General features: G+C 38.6%; 1 protein-coding gene across 3 annotated transcripts; it reads left to right on the plus strand.

Moving 5' to 3' along the window:
- The first annotated feature begins 24 nt into the window (after positions 1–24).
- On the plus strand, positions 25–19108 carry FKTN (fukutin). Of its 3 annotated transcripts, XM_031607742.2 has the most exons (11): positions 25–68; positions 211–384; positions 861–920; positions 5278–5481; positions 6990–7267; positions 8540–8672; positions 9808–9937; positions 11047–11180; positions 13091–13218; positions 16150–16227; positions 16677–16753. In XM_031607742.2, the coding sequence occupies exons 1-10, from the start codon at positions 27–29 to the stop codon at positions 16187–16189; spliced, it is 1323 nt and encodes a 440-aa protein (XP_031463602.2). In that variant the 5' UTR covers positions 25–26; the 3' UTR covers positions 16190–16227; positions 16677–16753. The 3 variants fall into 3 exon arrangements, with proteins under 3 accessions (XP_031463602.2, XP_031463601.2, XP_089987684.1); XM_031607741.2 differs by lacking the exon at positions 16150–16227 and having other exon boundaries at positions 16677–19106; XM_090131558.1 differs by lacking the exons at positions 25–68; positions 211–384; positions 861–920; positions 16150–16227 and having other exon boundaries at positions 5392–5481; positions 6948–7267; positions 16677–19108.
- Positions 19109–19748: the final 640 nt, after the last annotated feature.

A 19748-nucleotide genomic window follows, 5' to 3' on the forward strand; every position in this document is an offset into this window, starting at 1 on the left:
GCTGTGCCGCGCCGGGGCGGGCGCGCATGCGCGCAGCGGGCGGCGCGGAGCGGCTGGTGGCAGCGCAGGTAAGGGCGGCCCTTCCGTGCCGCGGGAGGCCCGGCGCGGCGGCGGGGAGCTCGGCGCGGCGGCGTCCGCCTCAGCGCGGCTGCCCGGCCCGAGTGGCGCCGCGTGGCCGAGCGACGCCTCCCGCCCCGCGTTTTCCCGCAGGCCGGCGGCGGGGAAGATGAGAGGCGCGGCGCTGCTGTGGGGCGGCGTTGTCGTGCGGCCCCGGGACTGATGCAGAAGGTCAACAAGAACGTGGTGCTGGCTGTGCTGAGCCTCACCAGCCTGGTGTTCCTCCTCTTCCAGCTCTACTACTACAAGTTCTACCTGTCGCAGAAGGTAAAACCGCGCGCCCGCCTTTGGCCGCTTTCCCGCAGTCCGCGATTGTGAACGAGGCCGCGGCGGAACGTTCCTTACCGTCTGTGGAGGCTGGAAGCTGAGCCGCTAGCTGCCGTGCCTTCACGGCGTCAGGGTGCTCCAGCAGCGCGGGGCTGCTTTGCGTCTGGGAAGAGCAGAGCGTTGTCCTGCTGCTTTGCCCCGTGGTGCTGGCCGGGCGGTGCCTGTTTGTCACCCCGCTGTTCACCTCGGCTCACAAACCCGAAGACCTGATCCTGCCCCCGCGGCTCGTGTCGGCCTGTCTCAATGCTAATAAATACAGCAGCAGGCTTCGGCTTCTCTTCCAGTGCTGTAGTTAGGCGACAGCGGGCATAATCGTAGCGGGCTAACTGGAGAAATGCCCCCGAAAATATTGGTAAGAGGTCATAAGCAGATATTCAGCTGAAACTTAATTATTTTCCCTTCTTTGTTTTTGATAGAATGGAGCAGTTTTTTCAAAAGCCAGAGGAAGCCAGTCTGGCCAAGACAGCACCAGATGGGTACGTACGTCACTGACTGCGCACTTCCATTGCGGTTCTCGGAGAGCTTGCACAGAATTGCACATGCAAGGCCTAGTTCTCTTGCCTCTTCGCTGGGGGTGCTTTAGTGTTAGGAACTGAAAGATGCTTCTTCCACTGAGTGAGGTGGTTACATATTTCAAAACTGTTCACCGTGGAGTTGAGACATGGTGGCAGCCTTTGCATGTGCGGTCCTTTGTTGTCTTGTGCTCTTGAAATCAAATCTCTTTCTGACAGAAATTTTAATCTAGGCTTACATGTGCTTTCAGACAGAGTATTGAGAAAATTGGCCTTTTGGCTTGTAGCTTGTTTGATAGTATCATGATAGAAAAGTCAGCAGGTCACAGGGCAGTACTTCTTTATTGCTGCAGCACTTAGCCAGCTGCTAAGTGGTCCTTGTTACCTGGTTATGTTGGATCATAAAGCTCTTCACAAGTAGGAAAATTATACATTTCAGCATTTGCTATTTGCTGCATTCCAGCATTCAGGACAAGTGTTATGAGTGCCCTTACATACTCAAAATTGCATGCTTTAGTTTATGTTTTACTGAAGATGTGCTGGATTTGTTGCAGCTAGAACATCATGTTGGTCCTGGGAAAGAAAAACTCAGTCAGTTGAATACGAACTTGTATGTAGTATACCTAAGTACAGATACTCAGCTACTTGTAGTTATTATTTATGTACAGAAGTCTTTCACTGACAGATCTCCTCCTGCAAGAATAGCAGAGGTGGTTAAGGAGAAGGTGTGCTGGGAGCTGTTTGCCCTTTGCTTTGAATGCAGTATGATAACGCTGCTAGTTAGCAAAACAGCCATGCAAGTGCCTTGTTTCTGCTGAGCAGAAGGGATGGTGTTCGTATTAAGAACTGTACTTGGAAATAATGCAAACCCACTGTTCTGTGGACTGCTTGCTGGCACAAAGACTCTTGCAATTTTTGGAGTTGACATCCTCTTGGAACCACTAATGTGGCATTAGGTGATAAAGTCAAAGTGGAGCTTCCAGCCTGCCATTCTGTAAGCAGAATTCTCTTTAGCTCTAACTTGATCTTACAGGGTTATTCATAATTGAGCAGGATGGTCCATGGTCCCGTTTTTTCTCTTTAGAGCTCCTTCTTTTTGAGTCCCTGCATGATGAGTCCAAACTACTCTATGTGAATGAGTTTATGCTTGATACTGTGATCATCTCTTCCTGCTGATTTAAGTTCCAAGTAGAAATACCTGTTTTCCTGGAAAAGTAACAAGAAAAAAAAAGTAGGCGTCTTTGCACAGATTAGTTTCCTGTTCATCAGTTTCATCTGCTTGTTGTAATTATAGAAAGAAGGCTAGCATATTGCTTACCTTTTGGCTGAGTATAGTGGAAATCACTAAAGGGATGGGCTTGCTTCTGCTTGCAGAGCGCATGTAGTGTGCTGCTCTCTCGATTATAACTGTTGATCTGTGTTCTGTCTTCACTCATGTTTTTCTACCTCTCTGAAGTCAGAATCCTGTACCAGTATTGGAAGTTGGAAAGTGAAATCTGTTTGGATGGACTCAGCAATTTGATTCTAAGAGTATGTGAGCTTGAGTTGGAAGACCAGGGTCAGTTTGGTGGACTAGTAGCTTGGACAGCAGGCTGTTTGTTTTCCCTCAACTAGAAACCTTGAGATATAACAGACATAAAGCCTAGCAGTATTGTTACAAACTTTTTTTTCCTGATTTGAACTGTATTTTCCATAATGAAATTTAATTCTTGCAGTTAAACGTCTCAGATACAATTTTAATAGCAATTGCAGCTTGCAGTTGCTATTACAGTTACAGTGATTGCTGTAAATTGTCCCTGCGCCATGGACATTTAAATGTACTTGATCAAAATTCTCCTCTGAGTCAAGTTAGTAAATCCTCTCCCCATGCACAGGGCCTTCTTGGTACATATTTTAGCCTTTAGGCAGTGTGGCCACAGCTGAATGTCCTGAGTTCTTCCTGCCTCCTTGCCAAATCATGCTTTGTGCACATTAGGCATCAAGGATAGTTAGTGTTACTGATAGACAGTGGGTAGCGTGAAGAAGTTTCTTTCTTATTAGTGGTGTAAATGACATCAGGTGCTCAACACTGTTCTAAAATTTATCTTCTATTTCCCACAATTCCTAATAGTGTTAAAGTAAATCATAGCTGACTTTGTCTCTCACAAAAAGTCACAGAAGAACTTTATTTCCTAAGGATGTTCTGTGATTAGAGTAAGTTTATTCTTTCCATTTATCAGCAGACTAAGCTAAGACTATCACATATTTTTTTGGAAAGACAACGATTGATTTGTAATTGTGTACAAAGATGTAAGCTTCCAGAATTCATACAAGTCTTGATTTTTTTTTTTTTATTACTTGTTACATGCTAAAGCCCTTTCTGTTTTCAGTTTAGAGTGACTGCATCATGTAGTCAGTGTTTGCATAAAACTTTTCTGCTTGAAAGCATTCCATGAAAGATTAGTACTATACTTGTGAACTGGAAATGTGGTTGTCTTGGTCTTTTTAATGGTTCATAAGGACTGTAAAGTTTCCTTCTTTCTCTCATTTGATATTCTTTATTATGGTTGCTGGGTGGTTGCCTTTTTTTTTTTTTTCCAACAGGCTTAGCCTCCTTCTTTCCAGCAGAGGTCTCTGTTGAACCTAAGGTGTAAAGCATAAACCCAATTGAAAATAGTGAGATAGAAGAGATCTGTTTTTGTCTGCGTGGAGAATCTGCCACAACCAATTTGTTGCAGTAAAGTCCAGGCAATCTGTGTGTACTTGCTTTTCAGTATTTACCATATGATCGTTCTGTTAGATCCACAGAAGTGGATGCAAATTCAGCACTTTCTGCAGAGTTGAGCCAGCCAGATCTGGTTGCTTCAGCCTTTTGCCAGCTAAGCTTCCAATAGCTCTAAGAATAGAAATATTGCAACCTTCCTGAGCATCTGATCATATACTGGGAAAAAATTCTGCTAACATCTGATTGCAATTCCCTGTTTTATAACCATGTGCCTCTCAACCTGCAAGAGTGCACCTCTGAGAAAAACTTGACTTCATCCTCTCTGTACCTCCTACTTATGCTGTTATTAAAGGCAGAACTAGATCTCCAGATTGTGTCTTCCTAATTCTGGTTTAACCGAACTGTCTTTGACACTCTGTAGACTGCCCTTGTTTTCCCCCAGAACACTTGGGTACTTTTCTGCAGTTTCTCTTGCTCAGTTGCCCCAGCCTTTCCTATTGGCTGAACTTCACCCATCCCACATGTCAGGCTTTGCCTTTGCCCAGATTGTACTTGTTGTGCTTCCTGTCACCATCAGTATGAGTAACTGGACCTTTTCTTGGTCTTTGTGAATGGCAGTCCTGCCCTCTGGCATACTGAATGATCTTCTAGTTCAGTGTAGTCTACCAGATTTCTGAGAATGCACTCCTTGCTATTGTGGAGATTATTAATAAAGTTACAAAGCAGTGTTGACTAGAACTGAACCCTGCTGAGATGCCAGTAGTAACCAGTGTTTGGTAGGACATGGTACAGGTGATCCAGAGGTGTATGCCTGCTGGTCAGCTGGTTCTCCATGAAGCTTCTATTGCACCTACCCAGTACATATCTCTCCACTTGAGGTTCAGGGATATTGCGTGGGAGTAGGTCAACAGACTTGCTAAAATCAGAATGTGAACAAACATCCATTGCTCTCCCCTTGCTCACAGAGCTAATTATTTCTTCCACGGCAGCGAGGTCATTAGGTGCAGTTTGCACTTGGCTGACTTTCCTAGTCACACTTTTGCCTTTTGTATGCTTACATGTGACATTACAGGGGCTTTTGCTCCAGAAGCTTTTTGGGATTGAGATAAAGCTGACCAGAGTTCTCCAGAGCTTTCTTTCTGGAGTTGGTATGGAATTTGGCTCTTTCTTGACTCAAAATGTAATAGAGGAGCCTCAGAAGGACATCAGCCAGTTCCCTCAGCAGCCATATGTGTGTTCCATCTATGTCTGTCATCTGTTAGTTTATTTAAGCACTTTCCAACTTGATCTGGGACTGGAAAGAATCTAGAGCTTAATTTAGAGGCTATTCTAGATTACAGCACTCTGAAGCACTTCAATTTCTGAAAATTTTTAAGTGAATGTGAAAGATTTTTCCTCTAGTCTTAGAGATAGAGTGTGCTTGAGAGCAGGCTGCTCTTCTGAAAGAAGAAATTTCAATTTCTGCAGTTGTTTCTGGAAGTAAAGGCACACTCAGATAAGATAAGGCACGTTGGGAGATAAGATTTCCTTTTATCAGTTGGTCAAGAGTTAATGTACTGATTCGTGTACACTTCCAAATGATGTTTCTAACTTCTAGTTTTCTCCTCTGTCAAACAGCATGTGGTTAGGAAGTTCCTAGGCTTAATATCCAGTCACAATATACCAGTGTATTTGATTGATCCTTTAATTCTGGGACTCATTGATAAAGACATTGAACAGATCAGAAGTTCTTCTGATGGTCCTAGTCCAGAATGCAAGTACTTCTGTGCTCCAAGAGACTTCACTACATTTGCACTACTGGACAAAGCGTGGAAACATGAAGTGAGTTTCTTTTCTTCAGTTCACATAGTGTATTTTAATGCATTTAATTGTTCTATGATTTTGTGTCATCGTGCTTCCATGTTTGCATTAAGGACACAGAATTTGCTGTAAATCTCCTAAGAGTGATGGTAGAAACTCTTTTAAAGTAAAAGTTTTCATGTACTAGCCTTTGAAGTTTTAGAAACACATGAGCTGTTGAAAGAGAATGGTAACCCTGGCTTTGAAGAAAGTCACACAGTTGATTAGAAAATAGGTATTGAGAGCCTTTCCTGATAACAAAAGGTTCTTGAGAAGCTATCTGCAGTATTCGGAAGCAATTGTATTAAGGTGCCATCCCCAAAAAGGAAAAAGAGATTGATATTTTAAAATGGAAGGGGAAATCTTTAAGCCTGTTATGTAGATAGAGCCATAATAAATGTTGAATCTGGAGATCTGATGAGAAAATGCAAGTATTAATATGACAGGGCTGGAAAGATTATGATAATCTGCTCATTTATATTTATTTTAGGACATCTGTGTATTCGCACCATTTTGTTTTGTCACTTAGTATAGTAGCACCTGCTGCTTTTCTTCAGTAGCATGAGATTTTTAAGTGGATGCATTTGAAAGTGGAGATATAGTAGGAGATGAAGGACAGAATTAAATCCAAGATAATTTCCTCATCTGTAGCATCTGGAAATACATAAGGGATTAAATTATACAAACTACAGATGCCAGAGATAAACAGCTTTTTTCTTTTCCTTTTTTCATTCATGTCCCTTCTCCACATCCCCATCAAGAAATATTAAAATGCTCTGTAGCCATTTTACTGAAGCAGTCCTAACCAAGCAAAGAGTGCTGATGCTCCATAGTTGATCAGACAATGGTTTTACTATTGTAAAGAAATTGAAGGAATTGAGAATAACATTGTGTAGCAGAACAGTAATAGGACTTCATCTCCCCATTCCTTTGTAGCTTATTTTTACTATCTGTACAATCCAGAGGAGTAACTGAAAGGATTGTCAGGTGCTGATCGATTGGTTCTTACCAGGCAGAATTTCATACTCTTTTTTTTTTAATGAAAGTAGAAAAGTCAGTGGCTTAATATTAATGTATTTAAAATTTTAAAATCTGTTGATAACTGCATGAGTGTTTTTATTGCAGTAATGAAAATGACTTTTAATTATGGTAAAGGTCATGGATTACACTTCATATTATTTATGTAGAGTTTCAACAAAGAGTTCTTTTGTTGATGCTACAAAATGCACAATGTAGTGGCTGAGAAAAGACTTACAGCGTTTACTGTTTTGTTTTATTGATAATTTGCTGGTCAAAATTTAAGAAAAGGAAATACAGCAGCAGTCCTAATCTTTAGGTTGTAACAAATTGTTGAGTGGTTGATGCTTAAATCCAGTAAGAAAATGGAAAAATGGGAATAACGTCAGCTAATAACTTAAGCATTCAATTTTCGTTTCTTTTCTGTTTAGCTTCTATCCCTCTTTCTGCCATTCTTTCTCTCCCATTTTTAGGTGGGACTTTTTAGAACTGCTGAGAAGATGGGATTCCAATGGCTAAAGGTTCTAAATAAGGACCCTCGCTTGGATGGGATGGATGACCTGTCTGGGACTGAAATTCCCTTGCACTACATTTTTAAACTAGCATCTCATGCCATTCACTTGGTGGTGTTCTATGAGAGGAGTGGTAATTTCCTCTGGCATGGCCCCCTAAGGCTCAAGCAACACATGGACAGAAAATTTGTGCCTTTCCGGAAACTCCACTTTGGTCGCTACCCTGGAGCTTATGAAAAGTGAGTTCACAACAAAGGAGGCAAAAGGCTATAGCATCATTTCCAAAATAATTTCTTTCTCTTGTATATTAGGTTGACCTTTTCTATAAATTTTAAAATGAATCATGAATATTTTAGCTCTCGGAGTGCCTGTAAGGTAAATTTATGAGAGTAAATCCAATTCTGGTTATTGAAAACAAGAGTTTCTCATCATTTATAAATGAGAAAGGTAAAGCCAAGTGGCAGGAGATACAGTAATAACTGGTATGTATTTGATGTTCTTCCTGCAATCATGTGCATCCAAAAGTTTAATACAGATATAGAACATGGTTGAAAATGGAAGGCAACACAAATCTGCTTAGTAATATTTTAATAAATGACCGGTGTTAAAGAATGTGAATAAAGAGAAGTGGCATTTGTATCATGCAGAAAAGTAGCAACAAATAACTTTTAAACCTAGATTTGTAAAGTGCTGCTCCAACTCCTTATTTGCACAAATGTTTGAATTTATTTGTCCCTAGTCTTATGCTTAAACTTTGCATCACATTGGTGAAGTTACTGTAAATGTCTGCTTTTTGTTAAAGCACTTTCAGTAGCAGCGTTTCAGAAAATACAGACGGTGGCAAATCTTGTCACTGTTTTCAGAGCCTAGCAGGTACCACTATGCTTTGAGAGCAGTATTCTTGTATGGCATGTGTTTATGCCATGCTAAAACAGCCAGACATTTCACAGGTCAAAATAAATCTATTTATGTTTTTTTCCTTAAAGCTGAGACTACTTTTTCTTCCTTTTAAAACACGGAAGCTATGTGGACTGTGTTCCTAAACATTTAAAAATGACTATGTAAGCTATTAAATACCTCTTTTCACTCATTGTGAAGACTTAATCGTTTTTAAACTTTTAAGGCAAACAGCCTCTGTGGATAGGTTGAAATTTGACTCTTAAAAGTCGATCTTGTATTTAGACAACCAAATAACCTGAATTTTCAAGGGCATTGAACAGCAGATCTGAACAAATTTAGTGTAAGTTATGAATCAGTAAAGGAAATGCTGATCTGAAAAGGTAAGTATGGGCTTACAGGCACAGAATTTCTTTTTAAATGAAATTTGGAAGGGTATGAGGATGTATTGAAGCTTTTGTTTCTCTTCTTTCTTAATTCATTTTGAGTAGTTTGGACAGAGGAGTCACTGACAGAGGTATGTTTTAAGATTTCACGCAGTGCTAAAGGACAAAATGGCTTGTAGTTTGTAAAGAAGTTGAGTTGAGTAACCTACTATCTTTCTTTCCATGCAGGCCTGAACTTCTGCTTGTTTCTATTGATGACTTAAAAGTTCAAATTCCAAAAAATCCATCCAGTTTTCTAGAAGAGATGTCACACTCTAGATTTCTTGAATGTAGGTACAGAGAAGCTCGGGCTTTCTTTCAGGTTAGTGGTAATCAAGTAGTGTCTCTGAGATATAATGCATATTTTCACCAATTGACCTGAACATACAAGCAGTTCATCACTTTTCTATTTAAATGCAACTTTTCATGTGCATAAAGCTAACTATAGAATCTGGGACTCAACATAATTCAGTAAATGGTAATAAACCAAAGCTTTAACTGAAGAATCATGGTCTTTCTTTTTGACTTGTGTGGTTTTTATCCCTTTTTTCAAAACTATGAAAAGATGGGGTAACTAACCTGTCCACAGTTTTCTCATAGTCTCACTGTTAAACAGATTTCATGAGATCTTTTGCATCTTTGTAGTCTAAAATTTTACTTACGACATTTCTCAAGGTTCTGAACAATCGTTACTTTTGCATTCAGTTGAGCAATGTATTGCAATAGTACGTTCCTAGTTCTGATTTCAGATTCTCTGAAACATCCAGGCAGTAATTATCACAGGTAGAGAAAGTGTGCTTGGGAAAGCATATTGAACTTCAATACTGAAATAAGCAGCTGGCTTCTATTTTGAAACTTTCCGAGGTGTTTGTCACCCAGGAGTTCCTAGTAACATCGGTTCTGAAGTTGAGTGGTCAGTGCATTGTTTGCATGTTTGATTTGGCGATGTTTGCCCAGAACTGCCTCCATGGTTTTGGCTTTTCTTAACAGAAGATGTTACTGAGCTGTAGTTGGCATCGTTTTCCATTCACGTTGCTTCAGTTGTGTAGCAGAAGTTCTGAACATCCAGTTGTAACACTTGGTGGCGCCAAATAAATCTGTAATATGCTCAAATGTGACTACATCCCTGCTTTCCCCTAGGCTATGGGTATTGGCTTCTCTGCGAGCAGAGTTAGGAATTGTGTGTGTTGTTACCACTATCTTTATCTAATATATGTAGTCTTAGTCTATTTTACTGTGACTTTACATTACACTACTTTGGAAAAGACAAATCTTGAAATTTCAGAATTGAAATTTGACCTATGATTCCAGTGCATGTTCTCAGACTGAACTGTGTATGAGAGAAGACAATGTCTAGATATTACTTAAATAAATTCTCAGAGGTCATTTTTTCCTAAGATGCTGAAAAACGGATGGAGAAATTTGCTCTCTCATAACAGCTTACTTTTGCTTTCCAGGTGTATCCTGATGATGCTTCTGTTGATGCAGTGGAATTCAGAAAAAGAGCAAAATCCTTGCTGCATTTGGCTGCCCTGACACTGAATAACTTGGGAGTAAAGTTCTGGCTGAGCAGTGGAACGTGCCTTGGTAAAACATTTTTAATTGATCTGAAATCTTAAACATTTTATCCTCTCCTGCATTTGTGATGTCACCTGAGGTTAGCAGCTGGAAGGTGGTATCTGTGAAGTGTGAAGCAGATGTTCTGTTTTACCTTATTAAAATAAGGCGTTTTTCTCTTAACCTGATTTCCTGATTTCTTTTGAGAAACTTGTGCCTTGGAGATTATGAGTGTATTCCAAGTAAAGCATTAAGGATTGCTAGCAGTTTCTGTGTTACTCAGCCTGGAAAGTAATTACAAATTCTCTAAGTTGTGTGGCTTACAATTTGTTAAGTGCTGGCTGGAAGATACAATGATGAACATTCTTCTTCTGAGCACTTCTGATGTTCTTATAGGCTGTCACCTAATTTTCTTCCCATGCTCTTTAATGTTTATCATTGAGCTTTTATGCAAACTTAATATCTATTTATATATTTTAAAACACAGTCTTTTAATTAAAAAAAACTAGTAGAGTAGGTACTACAAGCTTTTAATTCTTTTGAAAGTTGAAAGAAGTATCTTTTCACTGGTGAAGATGCTTTCCTTACTGAAAGAGGTTGTGATAACTCACATACGAACAAGTCTTTTTTTTTTTTTTTGGCCTACAGAATTATTTTCTGAATGAACAGTTACTGAAACTGCATTAATAAAACAAACAAAAGAATGTCCCAGTTCTTGTCATAGTGTTTTGCTTTCATGCTTCAAATCTATTTAAAGTAATTGAAAACTATAAGCATGGCAACAGCCCTACAACTGTTCATTTCTTGTTACATTTGGACCCAGATAAAGAATATACTTTCCTGGAAGACATTTAGAATAGAAAGCTGAATATATTTTCATTTTAGGAGTTAGTACTTTCTCATTCCTGACTTAATAGAAAAAGGAGGTGTCTGTAAGTGCATTAGTCCTTCTGTTTTCTTTAGTGTGATTCATTTGTTTCTAGAGAAACCAGAAGTCTTATTTATGACCTCATTTGAGGATTTCAGGCTGGTTACCCTTTGATAGGTCATTTTTGTACTGCTTTTGTTTTGCGATATATTTCTCATGCTCCAAAGTTAACTAATTATTAATTTTTTTCTTCTTTTTTTCCACTTCTCAGGATGGTATAGACAGTGCAATGTCATTCCTTACAGCAAAGATGTGGACCTGGGGATCTTTATAAGGGACTACAAAGCTGATATCATTCCAGCCTTTCAGAAAGCAGGATTACCATTAAAGCACAAATTTGGCAAGGTACACAGATAAGGAAGAATTCACTTCTTTTTGTATGAGAATTCACTATGTCTTTGTAGTTTAGTAAGTTTGAGTACTGCTGCAGTTCATTTATGTAGAATTGGATATCTGAACTCTGCTCACTGATTTTTCATGTTCTCTGGGACACCATTCTTACTTCATTCTGGCTTCATTCATGTTTGGGGAGTCTGAATTTCACACAGAAGAGATTTTATAAAATTCTAGAGGGGTCTAATTTGTGTCAGTGCTGCTAGAGAAACTTGAGATAGAATTTGATGTGGATGTGGCTGATTGTAAGAGTGGATTGGTAACAGCTCTGAGATTATCTGCATCCTTATGTTCAAAAATAGCAGAAAGTAAAGGATTGCTTGAGGTGGGTACTGAGCTAGTCCATTATCAGCTTATGTGGAGAATTATTATCTTTTCCTGGAGTGTAAGCTGCAGAGTGGAATGTAAAGGTAGAAGACAAAAGCACAGGGATGTGAAGGTTCAGCCACAATTAAAGTTACCATTGTTGGTGCTAGTGAGCATTTTATCATCAAAGAAGGTGTTATCGTAGGTGTTAAATGAAGATACTTACTTGCTTATTCACTAATATTACTCTGCTCTTTTATGTGAGCTTTTTAGCAAATGGCATTTTCAGGTGGTGGCAATTTCTGTATGGATTGCAGTAGGCTGTTGTGTGACCTGTGTGAGGGTAGCTGGGAGCCTTAAGCAAGCCATTTTCTATTTCTGATGCAGAGCAAATGCAGCTGTAAAAGTTGATTTGGTGTGGTGGTAAGTGGATAGTACTGTTAGAGCTAACTTGAGTTTTGTGTGGCAAGCCATATCGGTTTGTGCTGCAGTAGAGCTAATTTTATTCTTAGTATTTGGTATGGTGCTGTGTTTTGGATTTGCGACCAGAACAGTGTTAAGGACATCCCAGTGTTTTTATCTGTTGCTCATCAGTGCTTCTACAGCATCAAGGCCTTTTCTGTTTATCATGCTTCCCTGTTAGCATGCTGTTATACAAAAATTGGAAGAGGACAGAGGCAAATGCAGATAAACTGATCAAAGGGATATTCCATAAAGAAAGCTGGGATAAAGAAGAAAGAAGGGAAGAGTATTTGGAATTATGGCATCAGTCTTCTCAAGTATCTGTTATGCATAAAAAGTTCTGATTTCCTGGAATTGCCAGAACTGCCTCCCAATGGGAAGTAACAAACTAGTCCCTTATTTTGATGTACCTGTGTGTGCAGCTTCTGCTTTACCAGTTACTGTCCTTATCTTGACCCACAAGTTTTCTTGCTCTGCTTTTCACTCATCTTTTCCTGCTCCCTTGTCCTCCTGGTAGTGAGAAGGAAAGTGAGTGAGTAGCTGTGCAGTGCTTATCAGCCTACTGGGGTTAAATTACAACACATTCTTATTTTAAACTCATACCATAATACCTTTTCTTTTGAAAGGGCTACATTTAGGTGCTTTCCAAAGGGAGTAGCGGACTTCATGGCAGTGAAAGGTCATCATTCTCTACTTTCATTTGTTTTACCATAAGTATCTAAATGAAAAATGGTTTGCTTTAGATTTCTGCCTTTCTTCACACAGCTCTTTTGTGTTCTCCTGGAAAACTGCTGGAGTTCTGGCTTACTTGCCTAGGCAGAATGACATGACAGTTGATCATTGAATAGATAGCTCTGTGTTCACTTTGTGACAGAAAACAAGGAGATAGTGCCAGAGCTTTGGGGTGGAAAAGAGAAGTCAGTCTCACCGAGGTGCAGAAAATTTGTAGTTTTTTCAAATAAAGAAATTGCTGTGTTGGTGTATTTTCTACACTTCCACTGCATTATTGAAAATGAGTTTGTTCCCTGAAACCTGCTGGCTTCAATAGCCTTGTGTCTTTATGAGTGCATATAGTTTGTATTTCTGTCTTGCAGGTAGAAGACAGTTTGGAACTCTCTTTCCAGGGAGATGATGATGTGAAACTTGATATTTTTTTCTTCTATGAAGAAGATGACTTCATATGGAATGGAGGAACTCAGGCTAAGTCGGGCAAGAAATTTAAGTATGAACTGGATTTATACTTTTAATTGGAAAGAAACTGAACGAGTTAGGTTTTAGTGTTAGCATTCTGTATTTTGCTTTTTTATTTGGCAAAGTCTGTGCTCTTTGTGGCATATATCAGGGGAGAATCAGAGGGATTTTTGTACTTTGAGACTACAGAAGTGAAAAGAAAACAATACTATGCCTTACTAGAGAGGTGCTGGGCCTGTTGAATGCTAGTTCTCTTGTGAAATCTGAAACAACATTGTCGTGTATGAGCCAGATGATATCTGGAGTGTGCAAGGGCTAAGTTAAAGATTTAAGATGAGAAAGAAGTCTCTCAAACCTTCTTTTGTTTTACAAACATGCTAAGTGAAAAACAAATCATTAGGCATCTGTCTTGACGAGTGTTATGCCAGAAAGCCTCAGCTGTCCTTCCAAAGTAAACTACATAGTTTTGGATGTTGTGGTAATGATCTGGAATACTTCATTGACTATAATGATGTGACAGCAGTGCAGATAATTATTGCAGACCTTCTCATTGTTCAAGTTCTGAGAATAGGATTTTAAATAGAATACCACATTTCTTGCTTCATTCTTTCAGTGCTAAAGCAGCAAATAAGTACAACAGCTTCTTAATCTGTTCAGCAAGCTGAAGAGGGGTTTTGGTAATTAGATTTGTTTCTTTCTATTACCCATCTTCTCCCAGAGACACTTGTAGACTGGTTGAAAGCCTTGTTGACTTACATAGGATATCATTATCTTCTGCATTTTGGCTGAACTGCATTTGCTTACTGTTAGCTAACAGGAACTGTGCACTGTCATCCAGACAGTGATAGTGTGTGACTTCTTGCCATAGATTTATTTGTTCTGAAATGATAAACAAAGATTGGGGAAGGTACTTTGACAAGCAGAGTCAAAAGGTACACTTAAAAATAGACCAGGGGAAGAATTACCGGAGAATTCCTGCATAGGAAATGTAATATGTTATATTTTTATTACATTAAACTGTACATTAATATGTACAGTTTTATGGTTGTCTAGAGCAAGTATAATGTCTTTTCTTCTTTCTGTACAAATCATGGAGGATTTTTTTAATGTATTTTTTAGGCAGCTGACCAGAAAATTCTTTTTTCTTTACTTGTGTTTCATATCTGTTTCCATTCCAGTAAAAGTTGACATCCTCCTTTAAAATTGCATTTCTTTAGTAGTCTTTGGGACCCTCAATTTTTCTTAGCCGTCACACTTTCAAAATTTTGACTAGCTGAAGTAGAGAGGTCGGTCAAAAGTGAAGTGATTGTTTGGTCATGTTAAATCCTAAATCTCACCTGCTGTTCATTTGTATCAGAAGAGAGACTGATTGCTGCTGGATCATCACAGATCTGAAAGGCGGCTCTATTCAGAGATATTTATGATTTTAATAAATGGAGGGTAAAATCTTTTTTTTTTTTTCAAAAAAGCTAAATATTTTTGCGAATGTATTTTCTACATATCTTACTAAATAAAAGTATGAAGAATGGAATTATTTCTCATTTAGTCTAGAAAATATTTTTCAATAGCCGTTTTTCTCTTTACTTCCTTGGCAAGTGGGTTTCCAAGCCATACAAGTCTTGCTATGTGGTTTACATGTCTACGTATAGAAATACTCCCACAACACTGCAGAGGCAGGCAAACTCATAAATCCCCCCACAATTTTGTCTTTGAGGTTACAAGAACTGAACCTCTTTCTTTGTTTAGAAGATTTGTGCTAGATAGTTTCATTCTTAGCACAGAATATGTCTTTACAAAAACTTTTCCTAATAATCGAATCTACACTGTATGCATTAATCCTTAAAATGATTAAATTAAAATTTAAATTAATTCTTAAAATTAATTCTGTAATTGCTTAATATAGAGACTTTTCTGTAAGCATAAAATCTTCTCTGATTGATGAGACTGAAATTGGAAGAAGAAATAGTGAATGGTGTATGTATGTGCACAAAAGCACCCAGCCTTGTCTGAGCCACTTGTAATGGCTGAACAATGAACAAGGATCCCAGAGGTGGGAAGCCTCAACAAAAGTAATATTTTTCATCAGGGAATGTAAACATTTGATTTCAGAAATAGTTGAATAATTTGATGGAGTTTCTAACTGACTTTAAATTTGTAGATTAGATAGTTTAGTTTAAATTATCTGTTCATTTTCCTTAAAATTGATTATTCAGAGTTCATTCTTTGGAGGATGTATTATTTCAGTTGTGAGCTGATAGCTTTTGCTTTTGCATGCATGCCCACTGCAATTCAGCTTGATAGATGAATGATTTCCTGGGTTAATAAGAAGTAAATATCTTTTTGATGATTATAGACCCACTAATAAAGTTTATTTATCTTGTTTTCCCCTTGGTAGCTGACTTTTTTTCTCTTTTTAGTTCAGTTTAAAGCTAATTGCCAGTCCCTAGATATAAATTAAAAAGTGCTTGTTCACTCTTTTTCACCTCCATTTAAAGCATGAAAGCAAGGTTGTTTTATTTTCTGAAATTGTTTGCTCAGCTCTTAGAAAAAATATTGGCTTTGTACTTGGAGAAACTTGCTAGATTTTTAAATCATGCAAATGCACAAATCTTTTAACTCTTTTCTCAGAAGTGCTAACTACTTCCAATTCCTTTTTAACCTGTGAAAAATAATGTTGAGAACACTTTTTTTTTTTTTTCTGTGGAAGACATAAGAAGTAGGAGTGATCCTCTGCAGGAATGGTGCCTACACTTTGGTTTAACATATAGGGTTCCTATCAGATGTCATTCTGATCAAGCTGTCAATTTCCAGTAGTATAAGCGTATCTGGGGCCTACACTGAGCCCTCTGCTGAAAAGAACAGGCAAAAAACAAGGTGGGTTTGGTAGAATATATATTAATTTAAATGGGCCACGGGGGTTTCAGAAAGTACAGAGTGGCAGCTGTATCTTAATTCTTTGCAGCTGCTCCAAGTCTGGCACTGTGTTTAAGCAGGGTTACTGAAAGCAAATGGAATGCTTTGTTTCATGAGATGAAGAAAGGTAAAAGCTTGTTTATAAAAAATTATACCTTTGATTTTCATGCCTGACTCACAGAAAAGTCTTTCATGCTGTATTTCAAATCTTCCTTCCCAAAAAACGTGTCGAATATCTTGATATCCTTCAAACAAGGTAGCTTAATTTCAGTTTGTAATTGGAAAAGTAGAGACAGGGACTAATTTCTTTTACATGGGAGACCAGCAGTGGGAGCAAACAGTAATAGAATTAGAAATGCTCCTCCTTGAGAATGTGTGGCAAGTATTAACCAGCTACTCTTGATAAAAACCCCGTCCAGTTGGTAGATGATGTTTCATAGGTAGAAAACTATGAAATAAGAAAAAAATCTGCAAATGTAACTTGGCCACTCATTGCAGTTGCTTGCTTTCTCTATGGTCTGACTTACATGTTCTAAGCATGTCTTCTGCTAGTGACAGTGTGCTCTTGTGGTGCAGGTATCTCTTCCCGAAGTTTACTCTGTGCTGGACTGAATTTGTAGAACTCAAGGTCCATGTACCCTGTGAGACCCTGCAGTATGTTGAAGCCAACTATGGCCCAGACTGGAAGGTTCCTGTCAAGACGTGGGATTGGAAGAACTCACCATCCAATGTGCAGTACAACGGTGTCTGGCCTGTTGACGAATGGGATGAAGTCATTCAAATCTACTGAACACCTCTTTGCTCCCAGAAAGTGTCTAGTATCCTTGAAATTGTCAGTCTGTAATTTCCTGTCTCTCAACTGCTACTTTTGTAACTCCTCATCTGTTTCCTGAAGAGACATTTTCCATTTTTTGCAGATAATTTGTGAGTTGTCCACATAGCTAAAAATTAAAGGCAGATTCTGGAAACTAAGGAGAGGGAAAGCTGAAAGTAAAAGTGTACAAAATCTTGCAGTAAATGTATGGGCAGTTGACTATTAAAGCAAAACCCATGGCCAAGTTGCTTGATCTGGGGATCATCAAAACCTTGGGACTGTTCACTTCTCAAGAAAGATAGGATGGAAAATCCTCAAGATATTCTTTTTTTTTTTTTCTGAGGACCTCACATGGATTTACAATTCTTAAACACCAATTTGTGAGTCCCATAAATACATTTAATTTGAGACTGATGTATTGCTACAGTATGTGAGGTAGTTGCCTCTTGGAGTGAAATGTTTCAGTTCAGAACCTGTGTGACCCACCTGCACTGCATGTGTTGGGTTATGATGTAATGTTAAGTGAAGGAAGAATCAAAAGCACAATCTGCATCAGAGATCTTCCAGTAACAGGTTTGTTTTTTTTTTTTTTTTTTTTGTGAACTAACCACATGTATTTACAACAGGGAATGTTAGATGTTTTTTCTCTCTTTTTTAAAAAACTTGAGGATATGCTGCAGGAAGGTATTTCCTGGTTTTGATGTCCCAATTGGTATTCCCTCTGTAGGAGCTGAGCTTAGAGGATCATATGTATCACTGCTCTCTAGAAATGAGGGAATTGATACTTTTCTGTTAAACAGGGGCTCACAGAAGGTCAGTGTGAATCATAGCTCTTTTCTGTAAGCGTAAACAGAAGTGTGCACAAATACCAACTGCTCCATCAAGTTTGCAACAGCATAATTGCAAATGAAGTGCAAGTGTATGTTAGGCTTTGACTGGGAAAAGTGCAAGCCTGACAGCTCTCGTTTCTGGTCGCATTTTTGGTCAGTGAAATAAGCTTTTTTGTTCTCTGTTTTAGGGAGGGATAATAGCTTTCATATGAGCTTGTGCTCATGTGAAATGAGCAGGATTGTTCCAGTCCTGCTGTGAAGGGGAGATGAGACCATTAGTGTTACTGGTGAGTTAGGACTAGTATGTGATACAGACCCAGGGTTACTTATGAACTAGTATCAAGGTACTGAACGTTTGTCTTGTTTTCTTGCAACAGATCTAGATTCCCTCTTTTCTTGTTAAAGTAGAAGGGCTATCAGTGATCTGCAGCTCTTCCACATGGCAAGATTGAGTGTGGTGTGCAATTTTCAGCTCTATGTTCAGATACATACAGTTCTGAAGAGATGAAATAGCTGCTGCTGTGGGGCTGTTCCAGCACTGTATCATTCCAGGTGCACTCTGGGTCTTCCTTGCATTTTTCATCCTGGAGTGTGTGGCATACATTTCCCTGCTAGTTCTCTGTGTTCCAGAGTTCTCCTGCCACTGAGGCACTTGAGTGAATTATACCACTTCTGACAAAAACTTGTCATGTTGTCTTGAAGTGGTACTGTAACTTTGCCTAGTTAAGAAAAACAAGATGTGAAATCCTACTATTGCCATTTACTTGCAAACATAAACATTGCATCATAAGGGATAATTTCTCAGGTATATTTTTTTTGTATTTTGTTCCTTAAAATGGAAAAAGCCAATGTCCTCTTGATTTTACTGCCCAGAACTCTGTTGTCACTGACTTCTGTACTAAAGAATGTACAATCAGTCTGCAAGTTTTACAACTACAATAGGTCTTTTAAGAATCAAAGGACAGATTCTATCAGAAAATTGTAATCCTGTCAAATTTTTGACTTCATAGATGGAAAGAATTTGTAATGGAAAAAATGCATGTCCCTGAGAGTGGATCTTTAAAATATTTGATGATAACTGTATATAAGTTATTCAAGTTAAAATATTTTCAGAAGATACAAATAAATATTTAACACTGATTAGAAGAATGAGATTCTAATTTACTGCTCAAGTTGTGGTTTCATGCTTTATTTTGTCATCTTGGTCAACATTTCTAACACAGTCATTGTAGTTACTGTGAAATATTGTAAAGGTAAAAATTTTGAGCTGTTTCTTACACTGCTTAGTGACTGTTTATTTTGAGCTGTTATTTTTTAATAAACTTGATGAGAATTCAGCTATGCCAAATCTGATTTGGCATTCTGATTTGATTTGCTGTGTTCTAACAATGGTATTTTATCATTACATTTTCATGCCACTTGAAATGGAATGCTCCCTGGTTTCTTCACAGTGGAAGCTCTTCACAGAGGAGCACTTTAACTCTTCATCAGCATTCATCTACACTCGCAGCTCCTATTGCAAAGCTGTTTTTCAAAACACTGGAGTATTTAATATGTTCTCCCTTAACATTCCTTTTCCAGTGTCCCCTTCATCAAATAGATTTTTTTGCTTAAATAAGAATGCAAAATAGCATCAGGTGTTGGTGCTTTCCAGAATCTTGTGGACTTCATTTTGCCTACTGAAAATACTTTGGTATATTTGTCTTGCTTGTCAGTAGAGTAAGAACTTCCTCTGAATTCAGAAGGAGAAGTTGGAAAACCAGGAGCAAAACAAGTCAGCAGGTAGAGAGTAGAAAGTTGAACTGAGAAGGGTAGCTTGCACCTGTTCCACAACATTTGTTGGTTCTCATTAAACCAGAACACATTTCTGACCTCATATGATTCCAAAATGATATACCAGATTGTTTCCATAGCTGAGCACATGATGAAGCAGAGAACTACAAAGGTATGTTGCTGTTCTCAGTCCAGGAGTATATTATGAATAAATCTGCAGTTAATTCTCAG

Source organism: Phasianus colchicus, chromosome Z (genome assembly GCF_987193195.1).
Source record: "Phasianus colchicus chromosome Z, bPhaCol1.hap1.1, whole genome shotgun sequence".
NCBI classification, from domain to species: domain Eukaryota; kingdom Metazoa; phylum Chordata; class Aves; order Galliformes; family Phasianidae; genus Phasianus; species Phasianus colchicus.